We start from the raw sequence: 17,444 nt of genomic DNA, 5'->3' as shown, positions 1-17,444 counted from the left end.
GCGTAAAGTATTTCTAAGATGATCCCTGATCCTAGATAGTTGTCAATAAACTCCCTGTGTAATTCTATCCATATTGATAAGATGTATTGATCATTGAAGCGTAGCAGATGCGGTTCAATAGAGAGACTACGGTATTTGCGTGATTACGCATCATTACGCCAACGTACAGTATCTATAAGTTACAATTCTACCACAGAATCGGAAAATCAGAATATTATAATATATATACATACAATATATTTTTAAAAAATTTCTAACACTAACAGTATTACATTCGAAGAAATTAATGTCAATTTCAATTTTGCTTGTGAGAATTTGACCTAAAAAATGTTACAAAAATATTATAATAATCAAACAATTCTACTGAATCAATTATTTAATTTCATTTGCTCATCATTCTGCCCGACTATCTTCTGTTATTCCATCCACATAAACATCAAAAGACTTTTTTTATGATTTTATCTCTCACCACATCATCATCATTAACTCAAGGACTACTGTACCAAATTACAAACAAATATGTTTATTCATACCGTAATTAAAATAACTATTAAACATGTGTGTATGCATAATTAATAATATTTTAATAAGTAATTACTAATTTTCATTAAATTATAAAATTATTTTCAATAGAAAATGTAATGAGAGCAATTGAGAGGGAGACAATGAAACTATTTTTTAGATCAAATAAGTTATTAAATAATTACTGTAATTTATAAATTATAAATAATAAAATAATAATAATTTTCCGTCACCAACTTGGGTGCTTTTCCTTTAATTTTGTTATCTTGGAATTGGTTGTGATGTCCCGAAATGTCAATCTTTTTGTCATTAAATTTTGTATTGAAATTTCTGTAAATTATCATTCATTCAACAAGGTCACTTTACCATTCATGTTTGTAATATATGTACACAAATATGTGGTGAATTTGACAATAAGTTGACATAACCGAACAGTCAACAAACTACACAGTTTTTTCTTATTACATTTTAAGATTCCATGACTGAATCAGTTGTTTCTAACATGGAATGCTACGTCTGCAAATATCAATCCTAAATTTGTTAGCGAACATAATAATTTTTTGAGTTAAAATAACTATAGTGAGACATTTAATGAATAGACAAACTGCCTTAAAATGTGACATGTTTCGAGAAACTATTCTCATCATCGGAACAGAAAAGTACTTATATACCAATAGGACAGGTTGTATGTAAATGAGGAAGTAATTAGCATGATAAAACAACAAGGTAACAAACAATCATATACTTTTTTCCTTTTAATTATACTGTATACAGTACTGTACGCACAGAATTTACAGTAGTATACTGAATGTACAGTAATTATCATTTTCTTATAAACCAATCTCACATACAGTTTTCTATTGTTTGTAATAAAATTATTAATAATGCGTAACTGCAGTATGGCTTTGAAAATTATGAAATATTCATCGTTGATTTAAGGTTAAAATCTGTATTCATATTGAATAAATTAAAATATAAAATGAATTTTTTTTTAGTCATTTTGTTTTTAGATCATCATTCTACTGTATAATGTTGTTAATCCCAATTTTAAAGGGTCACAAAGGGGTTAAAACCCAAACTTAGTAATTATGTACTTTTGCAGGGAGGTGCATTATAAAAACTGTGGACCAACAGGAGCACAGTTAACCTGTATATTGACATAGTACAGTACTTCAAGCATACTAAACAATCATTTAGTGCTTATTTTGATATTAAGCCTATAAATAAATAAGTGATGCCCACACAATAGTGACAGAGAATGAATACAGTGATGACCTTTGGACTAGTGATCTTACCTCGCCCAATGTAATAGCATACTGTCAAACCAACGTCATGACAACAATGGTAACCAATTTCAAAACATTTTATGTGAAGGGGGAAGGATAAAGTTTGATGATATAGGGAAAGGTGTAAATGCATAGTATAATTGTAAAGCATCAAATACAATGTGCTCTGTGTGTGTAAACATTTGAATCGGTGTAAATACATACTGTAGCATATTCTAAATCATCAATTACAATGTGCTCTGTGTGTGTGTAAACATTTGTGGATCAAAATCATACCTCATCATACCCTCTACACACCGCAACCACCTTACACACCCTCAGTGAAATAAACAATATTCATTATTTCCTTGAAGCTATTGTTTATAAATTCTTTTAATTCATTCATATTGTTTGTAGTGTGCATACGGTACTGCATATTGTACTGTATATCCATTAGGGAGTGGAGCAGAAACAGTTAACAGTACAACCCTTGTGTTACATAGGTCAGGATTGAACTATGGACGTTGGGATTGGAAGGCAAGCTTGTTAACCACAAGATTCACTGTACTGGAGTCACTACCACCAAGCTACAGCTCCAATACATGTACTGTACAGTACAGCAGATTTCCATCTAGAGTATAATTACTTAACTTCTGTAGTTAAGATAAACTGATAATAGTTAAGTAACGTCTAGTAAAAATGCACACTCTAATACCATGGACATATAAATTAGAAATGTATAGGTCCATGCTATATACACAATACAAACTCATGAAGAAACTGAATCGCAATTATTTTAAATCATATTAATTTAAGCAATACTACTGCACAACATGCTGAAAACAGTATTTTACATACAGTACACCATGTACTGTACAGTACTGTATCATGTACTGTACAGTACTGTATCATGTACTGTGTAACAGAAAATAAAATATACTGTAAGTCCTTACAAACAAGATACAATGACAATATTGCATTTACGAAGTGCTGTAGTATACTGTCTAAAGTGCATTTGTCTTAAATTATGATTGTATAGAGTGTGAAACAAATTTCACACTCTTTTATTAATTGGTACATATGATGATTTAAATGATCAACATTTGAAATGTTATTCAATGCAGAGTGCGATACCTTATACTGTAGTACTGTAGATAGAGGTTAGTGACCCTCAGTATTTTGAGATACCTAGTCAATGTACTGTAGATCTTCATTTCTTTTTAAATATTAGGTCAAAATTAAAATTCAATTAAAATTATCAATAAATGAAAACAATAGGGCACATTGTCCCTAATTATTACAGTAATGTCAATTTTTAATTTAGTTTAAATATGAGCATACAGTATATAAACTTAAAATGTACCTAAATACATTAAATATACCTATAGAATAAAGTATTACATGGTCTCTAATTGAAGAAGGGGTTAAGGGTCAATACATTTATTCAGAAGGAGCCTGTGTAATTATATTTTTCAAATTGAATATTTAGGAGAAGCAATGAATTATTTTAAAAATTTGAGGTTTAATTAATTATTGTATAGTTAGAATAAGACATGTAATTGATTGACCACCCTCATAAAATATTGTTGAAATAAAAATAAAAAATAAATCTCTTACTTTCATCTGGTTGCGGAGCTGATAATATATCACTATGTTTCCGTTTTACCTCATCTACGTTATCTGCTATACGGTCAATGTTTTCACGTATCTCTTCCACCTGATCAACAAACGAAAGTTATAATAAAAACCATGCACACACAAAAACTAGAAGTGGGCTTTAAATTATTTGAATGATGTACAGTACTGTAGAGTCAGTACAAAGTACAGTATTGCAAGAACCAACAACTCCACAGTTACCAAAATTAAAGATATTGGTAGAAAATAACAGTCAAGACTTTTGTACAATATTTGTGAAGTTTTTTATACAAAAACACTTGAAAAATAAGAAAAAACAACAGTTGTTAACAACATACAGCACTGTACTTTTTCCAAAGCTTATACTGTACAGTAAATAGTGTATACTGTACATGAACTAAAACCTCATTTTATATAAAGGTAAAGGTAAAGGTATTTATATTTGTCCTCAAGCTTAACTAATATAATATATTATTACTAACTATACAGTAACGATACTGTAGAATAATATTCTACATTAATAAATACTGTCGTACAATGCAAGCAATTGGAAAAGTATTGTACAGGTAATTACTGTAGTCTCTACTGTATTGAATAATTAATGACAAATACATTTTTTTTTAATCATTATGTTTGTATTCAAATAGTCTAAAGCTCTGTCTACACTATCAAACTAGTTTGACAAAATAATATGTGAGTGATATGCCCAAATATGTACAGTAGTGATATGACATCATGTCCATATATGGGCACATCACATTTTTGTTGTCGCATGAAGTTTGATAGTGTAGACAAGGCTTACTGTAAAGAACAGAAATACAGAAATAATTGATCACCTTTTCAAAAAATTTATCCATGAAAGTTTCAGCGTCCATGTTGACAGCAACATCATCTGGGCCAAGTCCATCCTCCTCATCATCATCAGTCTAAATTAGGAGTGTACTTTATTAATATGGCGACAAGTGAATCATCAGTGATGAATAAAAATTATTAATATGCTAATTGAGTTTACAGTAAGCAACCTTAAAACAGCACAAGAATTATAATTTAATTTTAGGAAGGCGAATTAATAGCAATTCTCAAATTCTTTGGAACCACTCGTTTTATAGTGTCAATAATACTGAATGCCTCATTGCATTCTGTCCTGTAATAAATGAGAATAATGATTATAACATATAACATTAATTAAAAAACTGAATTGCTGAAATTACTCTGAATTAATTAATTTCTGCAGTAAAATTTACTTTTTCTACTCCAGTCCTCAGTTCAGTAATATTAATATAGATTCTTAATTATTTCATCCATGTTCAAATAAGTAATAAAAATATTATTATTATTAATATTATTATTAATGACACTTCTATTTTCAAACGCTGACATTTTATTTAATAAAAAATAAACATTTTTACATATTTTTATACATTGTATTACTAATTTAATTTACATGCAGTCCATCCATCCCACATTGGCTACGGTGTAGTATGCATGGCGCAGTTTGAATTTTGAATAAAAATATCTTTCTTACAAATTACATCACAAAAATACGGGGAAATACGGTAGGCATATTGAGTAGACCTAAAATTATAGTTCACATGAACCTGCTGAAAAAAAATGTACAGTAATAAGCAACAAGGGCAGTAGCTATGCTGTGATTGTCTAGGATTGACAGTCTCCAAGTCCTACACACCACCAGCAGAGGGAGCCCAGCCAGGCCAAGAATCAACAAGATTCGGCAGCAGCAGTGCGAGCAGAAAAGCAGGCTTACGATCGATGAATTTCTATTTTTATAACAGATGATATCCACTTACCCTTTTCAATGATCCTAATCTATCCCTCATTTTAAATTTCTATATGTTTTAAGCTACTGGAAAAGATGATTATAATCCTAAAAATAAAGTAATAGTCCACTAAAAACAGGAATTACACGAATAAAGTTTGTCTTGTCAATTCTCAATTTCCAATACAGGCGTCGCCCATCATCCGACAACCTTTGACCTGTTTAGTTAAGCGAACCAACTCGGATTTAGACCGTAGCCTCACTATTTATTTTTTTCCACAAATTATTTGAAATTATAATTTCAAAAATTACAATTTCATTAAATAAATGTCTAGTTTAATAAACATTACATTTAAAATAAAAAGTGTATCATAGTATTTTATTAAGTCTAATGAAGCTGTGGTTATTAATAATTAGTAAAATATGAAACTATTCTTTTCAATGCCTATTTCCTCTTGAAATTTCTGAAAAATCTTTCATCCCCCAAAATTCACGCGGGACAAAAACGACACAGCACAGGCTCTGAGCTCAATTTCAATAATACAGGTGAAAATATGTTCCTAGGACCATTTTTAGGTGCAATATCTCATGTAGCAGCTTAGTTTAAAGCTTTTAATTTAAATATTAGTAATGACATTTTCATTTTTATTTCAATCATATTGTTTGTGCTGAATATGAAACTTGAAATTGAATGAATAATGTGCTGAACTTGAATGTTCCGGTTCTAGCAAGTTGATCTTTTCAAATTTCATCATTTCAATCTAAAAGAATCTACTTGATCCAACATACTTGCTTTATATTCTCGACTGTCTGTTATTAACGAATATTCAAGTAAACCACATTTAATTGTATTTCTGGTTTCTTTTTAGGTTAGTAACGTTTACGCATTGTTTGTCAATCTCGCCCTAAAGTCACTATTGGTTACTCAATCTTCTTCATGTGTTTAATTTAGGTCACAAGAATAGGCCTGAGATTTTTCAGTTTAATAACGCATAGTAGCAGTATATATGTTTTTCATTTCAATGTATGTTGGATAAAGTCCGAGTACCATATTCAATTGGTACTTTACCGTTGAGTTAGGCCCTAGCAGGGTGCCGAGTATAGTTTTTCAAAATTACTGCCACTGGTGTCGAAATTAAAAGGTATCACACAAATGTGTAATGATGGAATGATATCTAAATTAAATAGTATTTTAGCTGATGAATCTCGTATTCTTAACAATAAGTTAGTAGTTACCAGATCTGGAAGATTAACAACAATTTCAGTAAAAACAAATAGACATAAATTTTCATTCTTACCTAGCGCTATTATAGACTATACAACAGTGAGTTTCAAAGATAGGTCATTAGGTCTGTTGTATTTTTTATTGCTGATCATTTGTTGTTGTTAGTTCCACGAATGTAAATATTATGTATGTATTGTTTTGCTTCTGTTTTTCTGCCAAGAGAACAATTATCATTATACTATGTATGAATGACTTAATAAATCGAATCTGAATCATTATTTAACAGATTATTTGGAGCGAAAAATCTTATGGGTTAAAAAAACATTTTCTATTTGGATGATTTTCTGTTTAGCACAATCATTTTACAATTTACCATTCAAATACAAAAAGTATTCAACAAAACAAATCATTATGTTGAATATGAAAGTTTGTAATCGAATATGCCAATTGTCTTTATTGAGTAAAATACAATACATGGTTTTAGACAAGCTTGACTCACTTTGTTTCCTCGGTTAGAGGTATTTATTATATTAATTGTAACCATCTTGTGTTTTGTTCGTAAAGGACCATTCACTTTCTGAAGTCTAAAATAAAAATGCAAGCCATGGTCTCTTCCTAGCTAGCTAACACAAGTTGAAACATCATCATTTTCTGAGAATTTGACCATTCAAAGAGAACACGATTTAAAAATATCAAAAAATGTTTACAAAATGGAGCCAATTTTGTTAAATTACAACAGTGGTCCAATAAGCTTCAATATATTTTTTTCTTATTTAATTACAGAACCTAGACAAACAATTAATCATGGTAGATCAGACGCCAGCATCCAAAGACAATGTTGTAGCAAGGTTTAAGGTTAGTATTATTTAAATGTAGTTATTGACAAAATTGAATAAATATTATTAAATATTCTTTTGTTTTTAATTTAAAGAACTTATATGAGAGAGTAGTGATTGCTAAATGTGTATGGAGTGATGAGTGCATATAAATTTATTATAACCGGTTACTATGAGAGAGTATAATAATAATATGTATGGAGTGATGAGTGCATATCAATTTATTATAACCAGTTACTATGAGAGAGTATAATAATAATATGTATGGAGTGATGAGTGCATATCAATTTATTATAACCGGTTACTATGAGAGAGTATAATAATAATAATATGTATGGAGTGATGAGTGCATATCAATTTATTATAACCAGTTACTATAAGAGAGTATAATAATAATATGTATGGAGTGATGAGTGCATATCAATTTATTATAACCGGTTACTATGAGAGAGTATAATAATAATATGTATAGAGTGATGAGTGCATATCAATTTATTATAACCAGTTACTATAAGAGAGTATAATAATAATATGTATGGAGTGATGAGTGCATATCAATTTATTATAACCGGTTACTATGAGAGAGTATAATTATAATATGTATGGAGTGATGAGTGCATATCAATTTATTATAACCAGTTACTATGAGAGAGTATAATAATAATATGTATAGAGTGATGAGTGCATATAAATTTATTATAACCGGTTACTATGAGAGAGTATAATAATAATATGTATGGAGTGATGAGTGCATATAACCGGTTTGGGCTTCTCAATCCTGCCTGGTTATTGTTAAATATTAGGTGACCAACAATATTATTCTGTAAATAAAGCTACACATCAAACTTTTTCTTTATGTACCAAAAAAATGTGATTTGCTCATATATGGACATGATGATTTCATATCACTACCATATTTGGGCACAACTGTACGAGTATAAACAGTATGATATTGTATAAATCTTCCATCAGATATTATCTTTAAAAAATGTTGTTTTACATGATTTAGCTTGTACTTGTTGGTGATGGAGGAACTGGAAAAACTACTTTTGTCAAACGCCATTTGACTGGTGAATTCGAAAAGAAATACATTGGTAAGGAAGTACTTTGAACTAAAGGCCCTTTCACAGCACTCTTTCTGATAAATGTGGTTGGCAGTAATTAATACAGTAACAATATTGATTGTGTCCACATGAACCTTTCCAAGACCTGTTCTGGTCCGGCGAATCGAGCATCAATGTTTCGTTTTCGATTTGCGCGTAGCCGCGTGAAAACGAAACATTGACGTTAGATTGGATTTTCCGGCGCCGGAACAGGTGTGAAAGACCCTTAAAACTGGAATAGAAATGGGTTTAAGGATTTCCAAATCAACAGTTGTAATATTCTATTACAATGCTTGACCCTTCCTTAACTATCAAATGAACAATGTCCCTTCCTCCTTCTTTCTAGGAATTTTATAACAATAAAATATTCATTTTTATATAGAGCTTATTGCATAATGCTTCTAAGTGCTTCACATTATTACCCCAATCATTTTTTTTGTGGATCAAACACGTATAGAAACATTCTACCATAATGCAGCTAGTTATCAGTGCAAAGAGTTGTGTCTTGATCTAACCGGGTACCCATTTATACACCTGGGTGGAGAGAGTCAAACAAGTAAAGTGTCTAGCCTAAGGATACAAGCAATGCGGCGAGAGTTTGATTCGAACCACGATCTCGCGTTCAATAGTCCAACTTCCAACACGCCACATGCTCTTATATAAATTTATTTGTAGACTGGAAGATAGTACAAACAAACTAGTTAAAACTTTCTTGTCTGTATAGCTACACATTCCCGAAGCTTTGTTTTTATTGATTTCTTGTTTTTTTTAAATGATATGATGGCGATTGATGTGCTTTTATTTTCTTCTTTGTATTTTATATGGCTTGTAAATTGCTGAAATAAATTTTATTAATTATTTAAATATTAACATTAATGTTGTTTATTTTTTAAGCTACGTTGGGTGTTGAAGTACATCCCTTAACATTCTACACAAACAGAGGTCACATTGTGTACAATGTTTGGGATACAGCAGGTCAGGAGAAGTTTGGTGGCTTACGAGATGGTTATTACATACAAGGTAATATATTTATTGTGCAATAACAAAAAGAACATCTACATACAAATAGAAAAAAGGGCAACAATAATTAAAAGATAATATAGCATAAAATATCCAGAATTTGTCATGGCACACTCATATATAAGTGTATTTCAGTTTAAAGAAAGAACAAATAAATAAATAAATAAATATATGTACTCGGTATAGTGTGTATTAGAAACCGGCTAAAACTGACTCTGGTAAGAGATTTTTATTGTCAAAGAATTGGAAGTGGTATAAGTGTGATGGTGTTTCTAAAGCTCTGTCTACACTATCAAACTAGTTTGAAAAAAAAGTGTCATGTATCTAGATATGGTAGTGTGATATGCTCAAATATGGTAGCGATATGACATCATCATGTCCATATATGGCACATCACATTTTATTGTCACATAAAGTTTGATAGTGTAGACAGGGCTTTACTTTGGGAGAACAGAGTCAGCCAGTATAAAGAAGAATTACTTTCCAAACAATAGTAAAGCTTATACTTTTTTTCAAACAATAAATATCTTGAATAGGTCAATGCGCTATTATCATGTTTGATGTGACTTCAAGAATTACATACAAGAATGTACCAAATTGGCACAGAGATTTAGTACGCGTCTGTGAATGCATTCCTATTGTGCTATGTGGAAACAAGGTTGACATCAAAGAACGCAAAGTTAAAGCAAAGAGCATTACATTTCACAGGAAAAAGAACCTGCAAGTGAGTACCAGTACATCCCCCCCAAAAAAAGAAAGCCAGCAAATAGAACTTATCTAAAGTTTCTGTCATAATTAATAATATTCCCCCTTCCCGAAAATCTGCCAATAATAAAATAGTCTGTAGCAATATTAATTTAGAAAAGCATAACTCTTTAAAAAGTTAAATTGAGTGTTTAGATAGTAATTTTTGGAAATGAATGTATCTAATAATTATTACAAATTTTTAAATTTAGTATTATGATATAAGCGCTAAAAGTAACTACAACTTTGAAAAGCCATTCCTGTGGCTGACAAAAAAGCTGTGTGGAGACGCCGAAATGGTATTTGCTGAAATGCCTGCTCTGCAGCCCCCCGAGGTTGACATGGACCCTGATTGGGCGCAAAAATGTGAAAATGATTTACTCGTAAGTAATTTTCTATAGTCTTAATTTCAAATCATAAGTTGCATAAAGCTCTGTCTAGACTGTCAAACTAGTTTAACAAAAAAAATGTGATATGGCCAAATATGGAAGTGATATGCTTAAATATGGTAGTGATATGACATCATGTCCATATATGCACATGACATTTTTTGGTCACATAAAGTTTAATAGTGTAGACAGAGCTTTAGTAAAGGTTAGTTCCCACTTTGATGCAATGTAAACCTGCCTTAAGTAATTTGACCAATCATGAAGCAGTGGATCTTCCAAACTGTTGCTTGTGATTGGTCAATTCACTTGCATTGCACCCAAGTTAAGTACTGGATTATAATAAAGTTTATAAACGATTTTAAGCCAAAAAAAGAATTTATCTAAAGTGTTTGTTCGTTTTTTTGTCAGGCTGCAACGGAAACTGCATTACCGGAAGATGATGAGGAATTATGAGAAGTAAAAGCTAAACTCACCTAAAATTGCTCCAAAGTATGGTGAAGAAAAAGACTTAAAACTGAAATCCGTATTTCAAAAACAATTATACTACTAAGTTTCTACTATATTGTTAACTCAGCTAGTTTATTTTTTTAAACTATATGTTTATTGCTTTGGTTGATGATAAATATCACAGGCAAACGTAATTTTGTAAATTATTATAGGGCCTATACTGGTAATAGGTAATCTGTCACTGTATCTTATAGAAGTAATTGAGTTTGTATTTATAACCATCTTTTAATAACTTAAACCATTTAACGGAGGAGCGGAGTTTAGAAGTGCGATTGTCACAAACTGTAAATTTGTAATGTTTCCCCCAATTACACTGAAATGCATGATTTTCTGTACGCTAATTATTACCTCATGAAATTCGGCAAACTTTGATTTGTGTAGAAAAAATAAAATCGGACTTGATCAAACGTAGTTAACTTTTGGTACAAAGAGAAATAAGTACACAACCAATGTTAACGTTTAAAATTGAGTAAGCTTTATACGGTTCCATTTTGGTAAACTAAGAAATATGTAGACTAAGAAACACATGTTATTAAATGCTCTGGACCAGCTTAAATTTGTATTTGCCTTTATTTAAAAACAAAATAACCAGGAAACTGGCAAGGTACATTATGATACATAGTCCATTGGTGTTTGATTAATATTGTAAAATGGCAATTGTAACATAATTAGCAAAATAGAACAGCATTGTTTCAATAGATGGTGATTAATGGAATCTAATGGATTAGGATAATCTCTAATGGCTTGGATTAGTTGTACTTTTCAGGATAACATTTATCAAATAAATGAACGTAAATGGATAAACTCTTCTTTTAGTTTTATTTCCAGCATTTCTTACCAATCCATATACATTACTGCATAACTAAAAGTATTATAATTACATAAAATAGTTTTCTGGGAAAAAATGATTTTCGCTGCATTTTCAAAATTTACCAGCCCGCCTTCTACCAGTGTATTTTGAATCTGGCCGCACGTCACTACAAAATGAAAAAACACAGTAAATTTCAACAATATATAATTTCCTATTAAAATAAATCATTTGCATTGTATGAGAATAAAGCTCTGACTACACTATCAAACTAGTTTGACAAAGAAAAGTGTAATGTGCCCAAATATGGTAGTGATATGACATCATCATGTCCATATATGGGCACAACAACATACCCTTTTCCTTGTCTTCGCCTCCTTTCCTTCTTTTCTTGTATCCAATCTTTACTTTTTTTTACTGACTTTCCCTTCATCTTTTTCCACCTATTTCGTGAGTCACTGTATTTAGCTTGTGACTGGGCCGATTCCTCTGTACCTAAACCCTAATAAGTTAAATAAATAAAATGAAAGAGTGAAGTACTTGGCAAAATATTGCACAGAATGCGCATGTTGATATTTCGGCTTATGTTAAAGAATACAATTTTTTTATTTAGTTATTAATGAACCGATTTTCTTGAATTTCAATTGGCATGTTCTGTAAAGTACCTATTTACACCGAAAGATAACTTGAAAATACTACACTTAGTCCCAACAACTAAAACTTGTTTATAAAGTTCAAACAAATTTTTCCAGACCAATGTGTTGCATTGTTACTGTTCTTGTAGCCGAGCTGAGGTGTCAGTTGTAATATATTCATATTAGCAATTTAACGACTGGATTAAATTAGAGATGAATAAAGGAGTTCTACAAGATGGCTGAATATCAGCACATGGTCTGATTTCTTAGTGAAATACAGAGCACAATATGTACCATGCTATACACTTTTATCTAAATGTTGTATTTTATTTTTATTTATATAACGAGGTTTGTCTATAATGATTACCTTTGGAAGTTGTGTATTGACACCGCCAGTAAATAAACACAGGAACATTCTGTAACAAAGAAATCAAATTTGTCAACCAAATTGCGCAACAGATGAAAACTGTTTCATTAAGAGACCATATTATGTTATATATATTTTATTTAATGTATATATGACCAAGTATAGTCCCATGGGCTTGGATGCAACATTTAACAACAATTAGGTGGTCGGATTTTTTCTTTCATTGCATCAATAATTGCACCAAAGACTTTTTTCTCCAAATTTAGTTTGGTGGAATTAGGGGGTGGAATTATAAATATAATATTACTATTTAATATTATACTGTACTGTAATTTTTTTAGGTTTGCTTGTTTAGTTTTTTTATATTTAGGCAAATTTCCAAGGATAACCATAAGCGAATTCATTCAATATCCTTCTTAAAGTTGGCAATCCCGTTCACAAGACAAACATATACACAAGATGCTCTACATAAACAAAGTCTTATTACAAGTCTTTGGTAGTGGAGTCGTAATTTGTCATTAGAAAAAATCATAACATATTATGACAGGACTTGAACCCCAGACCCTCGGATTGGTAGTCAAGCATCATAACCACCAGGCCACAACTCCATATACATTCTCAACAGCCCAGAAATATAAATGTGAAATTTTTAATCGGTAGTGATATATACTAACTTCTTAGCTTTTGTGCTGTTTGGGTAATCCACCACCAATCCTCCTGTAAAACCAGCTTTCATTGCTTGCGAGGTGATTAACTCTAGCTGATCAGAATTCTCGGGGTAGAACTGAAAAACAGCCCTACTGCTACGCTTCTGAAAAAACATGATAAGTAACATGCTTTAAAATTTATTTATATGAGCACTGTAATTTCCATTATATTGGATAATAAAAGGAATCTGTATCTGTATCTTTATTTTAATTAAATGAATGCTGTAATATCAAAAGTGACTTGAACTACACACTATTATGAAGTATGAATACCACCTTACAAAGGATCGTAATCATGAAAAAATCTGAAGATTAATTAAATCAGACTTTGAATAGGTTATTTTGAAGTCTTAATCAAGTTAAACCCTTTCGTAAAACAAAAAAGAAAAAAAAAATGTTTTCTCATATAAAATGACAAAATAAATGGTCAAATTCAACCAAAAACCCATTGGCTAGCAGCCAATTTGACTATTTTTATTTTAAATTACAGTTTTTTCAGGTAAATACATTTTTTTTCTCGATTCAATTTTTGTTCACAGTGGACAACTATTATGTGACATTAAAATGGCATATTCAACAAAACAAATTAAAAAAATTATTTTTTCAGGGGGACAATACATCTTTAAAGCTGGTTAAAGGTTTGGAGAAACACTGGTCTGACTGCCATGTGAAGAGGAGTTCTTATAATTACAAAAACAAAATGGACACCAAAATAAGTAAATATCTACAATTGATAATACTTACCAATGAAGCATAAAGAGTTGAGAAGAATTTATATAATCTTTTTGGTGGATTGTGGGATTTCTTATCAGCATTACATAACCACTGAAGTGCAGATATACTATGGAATAATTAAACAAAATTCAATTCAACCAATTATTTTACAGTAATCACATAAAATAAACTCATACATTCTCTAACTAAGTGAGACTGATGGTTTTTTTATTTGATGTCCACACACAAAATGTATATCATTTAGGATATCTGTTTATGAGCCGATCAGGTTAGCCTTTTGCCTGGTGTGTTGTGCTGGGGAAATAATCTGTATTAAGCTCTGTCTACACTGTCTCTGAGTAGTGACTTAAATATGACAAAAAAATGTGATGTGCCTAAATATGGACATGATGATTTCATAACACTAACATATTCGAGAATATCACTACCATATTTGGTACTTTTTAGACAGAGCTTAGAATTACTTTATATAATTCTATTGGTATTTTTACCTGATGACACCGTCAAATGTACCAGGCCGAAAGAATAACCCTTGACCTACGTCGCTATGAATCAGATCTCCTTCACATTCCCGTTCTAGAGCAATATCTTGAAAAGTATAAAATTAAATTTACATAATTAGTGGACTATGAATGTGAAGAAAAGGGTAAATATTACAAAACATGTATTGCTTTGTAGCAACCTCATGGAGTTATACCTTCATTATTCACTTCTCTGTTAGTGTTAGTAAAGTGTTTCTGAACAAAAATTCTACAGGCTTTATACAATTACCAATTTCTGATCTCCAAGTGTGATGTGCCCAAATATGGTAGTGATATGTCCAAAAAAGGTAGTGATAAGACATCATCATGTCCATATATGGGCACATCACATTTTTTTGTCACATAATAATAATAATAATGTTCAATTTACTATAGCGCAAAATGCAGGACGCCTCTAAGTGCTGAACAATCAACAGAAAAAAGAAGAGCAAAAACTAAAGAAAATGCAAATACAGTTTTATAGTGTAGACAGAGCTTTAGGTTGTCTATAACTCATCACTCACTGGACATATTTAAGTCACTACTGAAAACCTACTTGTTCTGATCTTTGAACGGTCCCATGAGCAATGATGGTTAGAATGGAGAAATATTAATTGAATGATTGATTGATTGAATGATTGACTGAACAACTCATCATACTGTACTTACCAAGCATTGCTTTGCTTATATCAAGGCCTACCCAATAGTGACCATCCTCTGTAAGGCACTCTCCTGACAGTCCAGACCCACATCTGACCAATAAGAAACATGTTTATAATAATAACACAGGGCTGTCATGATAGGTAACAATTACATAATAATATAATCACATGAATTTTACACTGCTCCTGTCTATCCTTGTATCTGTGGAAGAAGCTCTATAAATGTAAAAAGTGGTAAAATAAATGCATTATGTTCTTGAACAGCAACAATAACAATTTTACACATATTTTAAGTTGGTATTTTTATCAATTTTACTGTGCCTTTTATTAGTGTATACAATTATAATTATACAATTTGTTGTTTTTTTTCCTCAAACTTATTGAAAAACTAACTTTTTTTGTAAGCACACATTTTTGCAATATTTTAATGATATAATATTATAATGATATAATTTTTATATTTTACATGTATAAATAAAGTTTTTGAATTTGAATTTTTTTGAAATACTTACCCAACATCTAAAATATAACTTGGGGTGTCTTGAGGCAAAGCAAGTAGTTCTATTGCTCGTGAAGACATTGTCATCTGGATCTCAATCATTCTGGTGCTGAAAAGAAAGGTAATTAACAACTTTGATTTAAATCTAATTATTATCAATAATCATTTGGATCCAGATGATTTTTTCTATTGACTACTATTATTTTATTTTTATCAATCATAGCAAAAAGTTTACTGTCCCGACAATAAATCCACACAACATACACACACAAGTTGCTCTACAAAAACAAAGTTTTATAAAGTTTTTGGGAGTGGAGTTGTATTATCAACAAGAAGAAATCCTGACATATGACAGGATTTTAATCCTTTGGACCAAAGTATCAGACATTTTAACCAGCAATACTAGTGTGAGATTTATGTTTCTAGATAAACTGTGAAAATGCAAATTTTTTCTTTAGCAACATAATTAATACCTGTATAAACGTTTGGATATTGAATCTACCATTAACAGTATTATAGACTTTGAAAAATCTATGTTATCATCAATTATATCGGTTAACTGTAACAGTATATGTAATTGTATATTCATGATTTAAGATGAAACATATGATGGTAGGCCTCCTACTCACTTTGAAGTGTATTTTTTTGCTTCATCTTCATTGTAAAACTATATTGAAAGAAAAATAAACAGTTATAAAAGTGATGGTAATCTTTGTAGTAATTGTAGACAAGAGTGACTTAATTTGATATGTATGAGTGACATATCATACACCACACTCAGTCCCATCTGAAGGACGAGGGATCTAATCAAGGCAACAAGATACAAGATCTGAAATAAAATTATATTACACCATTTTGCAATAATTATTAATATTAAATCATATTTATGTGAAGAAACCAAAGAACTATCATGTCATACTCATACTAGCCTAGGCCTCTAATAGCTGTTACCTTCAGCAGCAGCCTATTACTATTGTTGAAGGCTAGAGTCTGGGCTTACTACTGAACTAAACTCTGTCTAACAACAACAATACAGCCTCAGCAAACAGCAGGCCTATATCCAGTCTCTATATAGCTAGTCTAACTAACAACATACAGTAGGCCTAGGCTAGCTAGCTAGACCTTGCTTGGTGAGTCTTTATTAAAATATTATTACTCACAATTTCTGGAGGAGCTCTGTGCTCTGGTCGTCTACCCGAAGCCATTATTAAAATATATAATACTTAAACTATGTGCAACAATAATTTGTTTTATTTAAACATAGTTTTATATTGAAAACATTAAAGAAACAATTGACATGTGTTGTTTGATCTGAAGTTGAGGGTTTTAAAAATGTCAAAGTTCACAATTGTAGACAAATCCATTTAGTAAACAGGTAAAAGTATTTCGTGGTAAGTTCTTTCAAACATGGTAAATGTCTATTGATTTTTAAGCAAAATAAAAAAGAATTGTGAATAGGTTATTGTTTATCTGCTTTGCAAATTGTA

General features: G+C 30.7%; 3 protein-coding genes across 7 annotated transcripts in view; 1 reads left to right on the top strand and 2 right to left on the bottom strand.

The window, feature by feature from the left end:
• The window catches only part of LOC144835327 (syntaxin-like), a 28,674-nt gene extending 23,279 nt beyond the window's left edge, over positions 1 to 5,395 (bottom strand). For all 5 annotated transcript variants that reach the window (XM_078690412.1, XM_078690415.1, XM_078690413.1 and 2 more), the window contains exons 1-3: positions 5,231 to 5,395; positions 4,259 to 4,348; positions 3,405 to 3,504 (exon numbers count right to left, since the gene is read on the bottom strand). In XM_078690412.1, the coding sequence (XP_078546538.1) occupies positions 3,405 to 3,504; positions 4,259 to 4,348; positions 5,231 to 5,260 (220 nt within the window). In that variant the 5' untranslated portion in view covers positions 5,261 to 5,395. The remainder of the gene's footprint in view (positions 1 to 3,404; positions 3,505 to 4,258; positions 4,349 to 5,230) is intronic.
• A 258-nt stretch (positions 5,396 to 5,653) lies between these two features.
• On the top strand, positions 5,654 to 11,827 carry LOC144835752 (GTP-binding nuclear protein Ran-like). The gene is made up of 7 exons (XM_078690838.1): positions 5,654 to 5,745; positions 7,208 to 7,279; positions 8,270 to 8,354; positions 9,258 to 9,383; positions 9,920 to 10,107; positions 10,340 to 10,510; positions 10,925 to 11,827. Exons 2-7 carry the CDS (start codon positions 7,229 to 7,231, stop codon positions 10,967 to 10,969), a joined length of 666 nt encoding a protein of 221 aa, XP_078546964.1. The 5' UTR covers positions 5,654 to 5,745; positions 7,208 to 7,228; the 3' UTR covers positions 10,970 to 11,827.
• A 33-nt stretch (positions 11,828 to 11,860) lies between these two features.
• Positions 11,861 to 17,272, bottom strand: LOC144835748 (18S rRNA (guanine-N(7))-methyltransferase-like). Its single transcript, XM_078690834.1, has 10 exons — positions 17,118 to 17,272; positions 16,587 to 16,624; positions 15,971 to 16,066; positions 15,466 to 15,548; positions 14,767 to 14,863; positions 14,285 to 14,381; positions 13,508 to 13,644; positions 12,834 to 12,882; positions 12,188 to 12,333; positions 11,861 to 12,000 (listed from the first exon to the last, which is right to left on the bottom strand). Exons 1-10 carry the CDS (start codon positions 17,160 to 17,162, stop codon positions 11,946 to 11,948), a joined length of 843 nt encoding a protein of 280 aa, XP_078546960.1. The 5' UTR covers positions 17,163 to 17,272; the 3' UTR covers positions 11,861 to 11,945.
• Between the last annotated feature and the right edge of the window lie 172 nt (positions 17,273 to 17,444).

This window comes from Antedon bifida, chromosome 2 (assembly GCF_963402885.1).
Source record: "Antedon bifida chromosome 2, ecAntBifi1.1, whole genome shotgun sequence".
Taxonomy (NCBI): domain Eukaryota; kingdom Metazoa; phylum Echinodermata; class Crinoidea; order Comatulida; family Antedonidae; genus Antedon; species Antedon bifida.
Note: the sequence above shows the minus strand (reverse complement) of the source record. Positions and strands in the feature narration are given on the sequence as shown.

Coding starts and splice junctions, on each gene's coding strand:
- LOC144835752 (XM_078690838.1), top strand. CDS start 7,229: ATGGTAGATCAGACGCCAGCATCCAAAGACAATGTTGTAGCAAGGTTT. Junction 7,280..8,269: donor ATGTTGTAGCAAGGTTTAAG/GTTAGTATTATT, acceptor TACATGATTTAG/CTTGTACTTGTTGGTGATGG. Junction 9,384..9,919: donor AGATGGTTATTACATACAAG/GTAATATATTTA, acceptor TATCTTGAATAG/GTCAATGCGCTATTATCATG.
- LOC144835748 (XM_078690834.1), bottom strand. CDS start 17,162: ATGGCTTCGGGTAGACGACCAGAGCACAGAGCTCCTCCAGAAATT. Junction 14,382..14,766: donor ACATTTGACGGTGTCATCAG/GTAAAAATACCA, acceptor ATTATTCCATAG/TATATCTGCACTTCAGTGGT. Junction 12,883..13,507: donor AACAGCACAAAAGCTAAGAA/GTTAGTATATAT, acceptor TCTTTGTTACAG/AATGTTCCTGTGTTTATTTA.